General features: G+C 40.4%; 1 protein-coding gene across 3 annotated transcripts; it reads left to right on the top strand.

The window, feature by feature from the left end:
* The first annotated feature begins 561 nt into the window (after nt 1-561).
* On the top strand, nt 562-5,714 carry LOC129834589 (iroquois-class homeodomain protein IRX-6-like). 3 transcript variants are annotated; one of them, XM_055899712.1, is made up of 7 exons: nt 562-1,085; nt 1,990-2,203; nt 2,510-2,619; nt 2,914-3,209; nt 3,626-4,360; nt 4,571-4,673; nt 5,078-5,714. In XM_055899712.1, the coding sequence occupies exons 1-7, from the start codon at nt 1,072-1,074 to the stop codon at nt 5,118-5,120; spliced, it is 1,515 nt and encodes a 504-aa protein (XP_055755687.1). In that variant the 5' UTR covers nt 562-1,071; the 3' UTR covers nt 5,121-5,714. The 3 variants fall into 3 exon arrangements, with proteins under 3 accessions (XP_055755687.1, XP_055755685.1, XP_055755686.1); XM_055899710.1 differs by having other exon boundaries at nt 1,940-2,203; XM_055899711.1 differs by having other exon boundaries at nt 563-1,085; nt 1,940-2,203; nt 4,571-4,682.
* Nucleotides 5,715-7,884: the final 2,170 nt, after the last annotated feature.

The following is a 7,884-nucleotide window of genomic DNA, read 5'->3' as shown; positions in this document are numbered from 1 at the left end:
AACATCATCGTCATTAAGCCGGTCTTACACCTCTGACCGGACAGATAGAGGCGCACAGAGGTCGTAAAAACGCGTTAAATCCACGAGCATCCATTGGTATTCACTGGTTTTCACTTTTAAATATTCATAATCCCCAAATCCCAATGTAAAAAAGACAGAATAAGTGAGTGAGGTATAGTGTCTTCAAATGAAGATTGGATTTGTTTGGATAAATATGTATTATTATTATTGTTCAAGTGAGCACATGAGACTAACTAACTAAAAGTATTATTTTATGATGAAGATGCTGATAAGAAATAGCAAAGAATCAAATATCCCAAATGAAAGAAAACACAACTGAAGGCTTTCAGTTCAAATATTGTCCAAATAAATATGTATAATTCTACGCATAATAATAACAAAATATGCTTGGTGGTCATTTCAGTTGGTATTATTTTATAATTGGACATGATACGCATCAAGAGCGTTGATCTATCTGACAGTTCCATAACTGTACCAAAACAACCCCTTTCCTTTATACTCTTATCAGTGAAGCAAGTGAAGAAGACTACTGCACAAAGCCGAGGGGACACGGGGAGTGCACAGAACACCTTAAGAAAACGCGATGTTAGATGTGATTGGCAAAGACATTATTCTATCCTTGCTGTCCTGTCGTTCCGGGATTACAATGACGTCACACTGATACCCTTGCATGGGTGAATGCTAAAGAACTATAGAGGCACAAATAATAGCACAAGCAGAGTCCATATCTTGCAAGTCTTACGTTATCCTTTAAGCCTTCTTTAGCTAATACAACAACAATTTTTGTACTTAATGACGCGTAATTTCATTTTCTTATCATTTCCTTCGGGGGATTATTCATAAATAAAACTATCTGCAGCTGTTGGCACCAGCCTCAACTCTCCCTCCTAAGTGCAATCATCTATTATTGAGCGAGAGGCCGTGCGTGGAAATGTGTGTAAGAAGGTGGATTTGAAGTAGAATTGGTTACAATCGATCAAGGGTGAAGAATATTCCTGATGTTAACAAAAGAAGCAGCTATGTCTTTCTCTCAGTTTGGATATCCTTACAATGCAACTTCACAGGTAAGACAATATCAAAATGCTTTTTTCTCTCTCAATTTCAATGTGACAAATATGTAAACAAACTAGCATTATTTTAATTTGAACAGCTCACTCTATAATCTAGATGCAGCACTGAATGTTTGCTTTCAGGATATTGACAGCTATTTTCAGGTGACACTTTTGTTTAATCAACATATCGACAGGTCCAATTTAATTGAATTATGAATGTACTCACGTGTTGTTTTGATCTGACAAAAGAGCTGTGTTTATTACTATGCTATAGCTCCGCTGTGTAGCCTAATTGCGCTTTGAAGTTAACAGTGAACCTTCCCAACTTTATCTTTCACTCAGAGATCTCTGAATTTGGTATTGACAATTACTATTATTTAGAAAACGTGAAGTAGCCGTACCGATTTATCATTTAAATATATTTGTTTGGGGACAACTGGACAAATGTATGCAATAAAAGTTCTCAGAACTTTGATTCAACTAGAAATAAGTTATTGACCTCTAAGAGTATTAAAAGTTTTAGATCCTTTGTTTTCATCAAATTTCAGTAGCCTACAATAGCTTAGTCAGGCAGTGTATGAATACTTTGGGAATTCCTTTTCTATAAAATAAAAAAGCTAAATGAACTGAAACACATTATTTCCAAAATGGTACCTTATGATTTCACCTGGATATGATGTAAAATGCGATTCTAAAACTGTTAATCAAATTAGGCAGACACACAGCACGCGTTTATATCTAGTCTCCATCTTACCTGAATTGTCCTTTATCTCAAAACCATGTTAAAATATATTCTAGATATGAAAACAGAGCTCATACGTCAAACACGAATGACATGTCTATCCTCCACAATTCTCTTCATGCAGTTTTTCGTGTCGGCAAACCCCAGTACGACTTGCTGCGATTCGATTTCCAGGTCGGTCTCTGACGGGACGAGCGGTACCCAGACTCCTGCTACCTTCTGCTGCCCTTCCTACGAGAACCGGCTCCTGTCCAGCACACGGACAGAGCTCAACGCGGCACTAGGGATGTATAGCTCGCCCTACGCTGCCGCGGCCGCCGCCAGCCAGAACTATGCCAGCTACTTCCCCTACAGCGCCGAGCCCTCCGCTGCTATCTACTCATCTCTGGTACATCCCGTTTAATCTAATAGTGAATGGGGGTGGCTGGGATGTGATCGATCAAGATGGATGTTGATCAAAATTACTCTCCAATTATTTCGTTATTGAAATTACTTTGAGTAGCATGTCTGCCTGATAGATGGGTCGAATAGACTTTGCATTTTTAATAATACTCATATTTAGGCTACCAGTAGCCTATTATGCTTCAATTTGGAAGGGAGTAAAGTAGCACACAATTTACATAAACTTTGTTTCCAATATTTAGAAACAAATAAAGTTACCTAAGTGCTTCATAAAGTTGTTTTCTTATTTCAGAATCCACAGTATGAAATGAAGGATGGCACAGGCACTCTGCATTCTGGCATAAGTCAACCTGCCACCTACTATCCTTATGACCACTCCCTGGGCCAGTACCAATATGACAGGTATGGAACCCCACACATTCCTTATCTGTAGTGCATCAGCTCAGCTATTCCTTGTTAGTGTAATAAAGCCATATAGCACCCTGTTATGCATGAGTAATAACTTACATTCAAGGAATCTCACACCTCCAGAGCAAAAGTCACAATATATGCAGCTCTATACTGCTAGATAGAGCAGAGCTGTATAGTCTATTTTTCAGACAACACTCCAGGAGTGCCGTGGGTCTGGGTGAATAGTTTATGAGTTTATATGCTAACGTTGCTAACGGCTAATGTGTTGTCTGCTATTACTACCAGGTATGGGACTATGGACTTTAATGGGTCAGCCAGGAGGAAGAATGCCACACGTGAGACCACCAGTACCCTGAAGACATGGCTGTACGAGCACAGGAAAAATCCCTACCCCACCAAGGGGGAGAAGATCATGCTGGCCATCATCACCAAAATGACCCTCACCCAAGTTTCCACCTGGTTCGCCAACGCCAGGAGGAGGCTAAAGAAGGAGAACAAGATGACCTGGTCACCAAAGAATAAGGCTGGGGACGACAGGAAAGACGACCTGGATAAAAGTGACCAAGACTGTGTCACCAAAGGTACACATCCTCTTCCCTCTTCCGTCTAGCAAAGCATATTAAAAAACATCTTGGAGTTTTGCACCACGATTTACAGTAGCTTGCTTCCTCTTAAACTAATTGATTTACAGTAGCTTGCTTCCTCTTAAACGAATCGATTTACAGCAGCTTGCTTCCTCTTAAACTAATCGATTTACAGTAGCTTGCTTCCTCTTAAACTAATCGATTTACAGTAGCTTGCTTCCTCTTAAACTAATCCACATCACCTACAATAACAAAAAAATGTGAATTGATTAAAATGACAGCTTCTGCTCCTGAATATCACTACTATTCCACATATCATGTTGTGTGTATTTGACAATTCAGATTCCAGTGAAAATGATACTGCTTCTACTCCTAATATCACCAGTAATATTCCTGTATATTTCATCATTCAGATTCCAGTGAGTGTAAAGATGAGAAAGACCTTCATCTGAGTGACCTGGAGGACATGGAGGACGAGGACTGTGACAAGCTGGACAGTGACTGTGAGAAGATGGCCCCCAGGGGCCCTGAAGAACGGAGGGACCTCCACAGGGCCATGTCCGGTGGTGGTGTTGGCCCTGGAGGCCCTCCAAAGAGAGACTGCAGCTCAGAGCTCTCCCTCTCCTTGCCCAACAGCTTCCACCACTCATTCCCATGTGGTATCAGGACCCTACCCGCCCTGCCCTCTCTACCCGCCATGCCCTCAGACTTCCTTGATCCACTGGTGAAGTGCAAGCCCCCCTCCACCACCACCACCATCCCCACGGGCACTCACACTGTGTCCCTGTCACACTTCGAGGTGTCGGACCGGGACAAACCGAGGATCTGGTCTCTGGCGCGTACAGCGGCCACGGGGGTCATCCTGGGCTCTGCTCACCACGGGGCCCCAGAGCTCCGGACAGGGAGTATGCTGGGAGACTGCCAGCTACAGGGGACCAGGCTACCAGTGACTGGTACCGGACAGTGTGGGCCCCTCAGGGGCCTCCAGGATCCTACTAACATATCCAATGCCGAGAACCCTTTCCAGGAGGGCCCCTTGTTGCAATCTAAGGTCTATAGTGCAGGCAGCTACAACCACAAGGCCCTCCAACTGCACTGTTCCTCCTATCCTGCGCTTTCAGACTCATGCCAGTACTCCACTATCGAAGGTATATACATGTTGTGACACTTGTGTTCAATTTTGAACGATTGCAATTGTGAAATTACCAGTGTAAAGATATACAATATTGAAATGTGTTTCAGAAATGCACATCTTTTTCACTACTATCAAAAATAATATTGACAAATAAATGGCTATACAATGCAATATTACCTGTCTGCAGCAAGTTTTTTACAGTGTGGTTTCTGTTGTTGTCTAGGATTCCCCAGTGGGAAGGCAGAGACAGAGCCCTCGGAACTCAGTGACACATGTGTGACCCTGCAGGATGACAAGGTCACTGCCTTCAGACCTGTGATGAAGAGGTGAGGAAGGTGAGCCTTCACACACACACACACACACACACACACACACACACACACACACACACACACACACACACACACACACACATGCACACACATTCAACTTGTATATTATTCAACAAAGCATCTAACCATCATCTGCTAATCCAATCATTTGGATTACACCAGTTGTACTGAAACTTTTCTCTACTAACACAGGTTGATGGTATTACATATGTGATCTTGTCTATAAAGTGAATATGTTATTGGATTACCTGAAGACATATGTCAGTCTATAGTTAAGCAAATACTTCTACATTTGACTAATGATTTTATATTAGAAGGTATGTTCTTTTACGAGGGTTGATATTGTAATAGATATCAATAATTAACGAGTTTTTCTTTTTTCTCTCTCTTCCCCTTAGGTTGATGGACACGCAGTCATTACACAGTGGGACTTTTATTTAGCCGGTATTAGGCTATGCACTATAAAGAGTTGGGATGACGAGCATCGGACATCCTACCTTCCTTACAGCTGGGAACCGCGGCGCTCCGCAGTCAAAGCTCGACGAGCCCTGTCCAAACTGTGGAAGCTGCCATGATATTGCACAACGTTGTTTTTATGGTGTTGACGATGACTTTATGCAAGACTTTCAAGTGCAACGGTATGGGAACTGACGGTAAATTCATGATGTATGCAATGGGCAATCGTAGTGTAGCAATGTTATTTATTTATTTGTGTATTTATTATTTGATTCCTCAACTGTTCATTTATTTATTTCGTATGTATAATTTAAATATTTTGTTACATGTATGTATTGTTTCAACTGTGGTTGTGTGCTATTTTTACCTGATTTAACGGGGAAATACTTAGCTTGTTGTTGGTCTTTCTGTTCGCTAAAAGAGTGGGATTTACTGAGTTGGGATCGGAATTGTCTATTGTGTGTGTGTCGATCTGGAGAAATTGTTGATTGTGGTGTGTTCATCTCAAAGATAATTGTGAGCTTATTCTGTGTTTGCCATTCATGAAATATTTTATAAGAATGAATTTTTTAAAGAACTCCTCGTTTTTGTGTAAATATTATTTCCAGAACCTTAACATTGGTTTAATCGGCCAATTAAAACCTTTGAGACTGTTGCACTAGATCAAAGTTGATCTTCTTAACGTGGAGAATAATAGTGGAACATTGTTGGAAGGTCATAAATCAGTAGAATTCAGTAGAGAACGTGAATGAACGTTACAAGGCCAGGAAGAAAGGGGACAGCATCTCTCCATTGTAATTATCTAATCAGTTCTGGCATCAAACACTTTGTTACAATTCAGACAAGCAACGAGGCAGGAATACGGGATGAATGCCGCTTTGTCCGCTGTGTAGGGAGCCGCTGCAATAACTTACTTGTGTTAATTAAAAGGTCATTTGTAGTATCAAACCCATAAGGGAACATTCACATGGTTTGTGTGGGTAAGACTTTGGTTCTACTGTTTTTGCCTGGCCCGTTTCATTCATAAATGATTGATATAACACATGAGTATTAGCACAAGTATTAGGCCTGTGAGTAAAACTAAGCAATTGGTCATCATGCGTAAAACTACTAACACGAAAGCACTGGTTTCTTATTCCTTTCAACTTGAACTTTGAAGTAAGTTATTTTCAGAAAATGATAAGAAAGTTCATAGTTTATATTTTACATGATTATGGGCATGACATGTAGTATCGCATAGCATATTGCTCACTCCACAGTAGAAAACTCGAAAAACTTTTAAACAAAATGTTGTTGAAAACACTCAAATGCAATGCAGAAATGTGGGCCTAGTCTGAGATGGATATTGTGCAGACTTTATTATCAGAGGACCAAAAGAAAATGCTACCTCATAAACCAAAATAACGGTGTGACCTGCTGCGAATGACCCACAGCTTAGAGGCATGCAAATTAAGCCACCAAAAGATAAATGTTATTGCAGGTCGGATTTGGAGGATTAGACTTTGTAATAAGAGTATTAGTTCTCATATTAGGTCTATTGAAAGGGGCTGTGGTCAACGTTGTAGGCCCGGCCTATGGATGGGGATGGGGGACCCATCAGTAATGCATGCAATGATGTGACTTCAATGTAACAGGGTTCGGCGTAATTCCCTAGGAAATATAGTGATGAGGAATTATGATGACAATAATAACATCATATTTTGCGATCTTTATTCCAATCGTCTCCTCTCAGTCTCTTATGACTTAAGCTGGTATGGTCTTTACAATGGACTTTGCATTTAGTAATCAAATGATATACATACAGGTAGGCCTAGACCTATTGTGTTGTCCACACACACAAAATAGACCTACACAGAGGCCTGCGTAATAACAATGTCGTTACGTTTCTTTCTGTTTATCGACTATGACTGAGCATTTTAAATAACATAAAACCTCCTCTGTAACTTACAGATAAGCAGAAGACAAACACTTTGATCAACTCTTAAAAACACTTTTAGAAAATCTAACACCTGTCATCAAATGGGCCTACTTTGCCACACTATTCAGGACAATTAATCTATTTCCATCTCTTCATATAGACAACCTTCCCTTCAAAATAAATCAAAGGGACTTTTTGCCCACGAGGCCAGATAGAATGAAGGTGCGTGATGAACATCTGCTGACAGTTCAGATACGTGGTTTTATTTTATTAAAGGTCAACCGACCGTGATTTCAGATTATCCATCCAGATCACCAACTCAGTGCAATCTGTCCATACAGCCAGGCAAGATATGTTTCGGCAAATCTCTCTAAATATAATATTGGGGAATCATATTCTGAGTACTGTTTTGATTAAAAAAATCTGAGCCAGGGCATGCATGATGGGCGAATAACATGGACACAAATTTAAAGATCCCGGTATTAATGTTGGGTTTTGCAAATTCATTGTGCTGCAAAGTTAATATTGCGTCATGTTTCGTGAGCGTCATGGATGACAGCTCTCTGCTAGGACTACTAGTGTATTTTGTGTGATTTTTCTCCGTTATAGATTCATACAGACCTCAAGTCGTTAACAAAAACAAGATGCGTCCATTAGGCTATTTGATCGAGGACATTAAGACAATATTATCTCCCTAATCTCGTTTGATAATACGTATATTACTTACCATATAGACACGCGTCTCACCGATGGATCACTATACATTAAGATGTGGGCTATAGCTGTGTATTAAATATTTTGCGGAAAGTTAATTAAAACGGGGGTTGTAAA

Source organism: Salvelinus fontinalis, chromosome 35 (genome assembly GCF_029448725.1).
Source record: "Salvelinus fontinalis isolate EN_2023a chromosome 35, ASM2944872v1, whole genome shotgun sequence".
NCBI lineage: Eukaryota > Metazoa > Chordata > Actinopteri > Salmoniformes > Salmonidae > Salvelinus > Salvelinus fontinalis.
This window is presented reverse-complemented; position numbering and strand designations above follow the sequence as displayed.

Excerpts from the sequence above, each read along its gene's own strand:
- LOC129834589 (XM_055899710.1), top strand. The coding sequence starts at position 1,020 with ATGTTAACAAAAGAAGCAGCTATGTCTTTCTCTCAGTTTGGATATCCT. Across the intron at positions 1,086-1,939 it reads CTTACAATGCAACTTCACAG|TTTTTCGTGTCGGCAAACCC; the intron begins GTAAGACAATAT and ends CTCTTCATGCAG. Across the intron at positions 2,620-2,913 it reads GGCCAGTACCAATATGACAG|GTATGGGACTATGGACTTTA; the intron begins GTATGGAACCCC and ends TATTACTACCAG.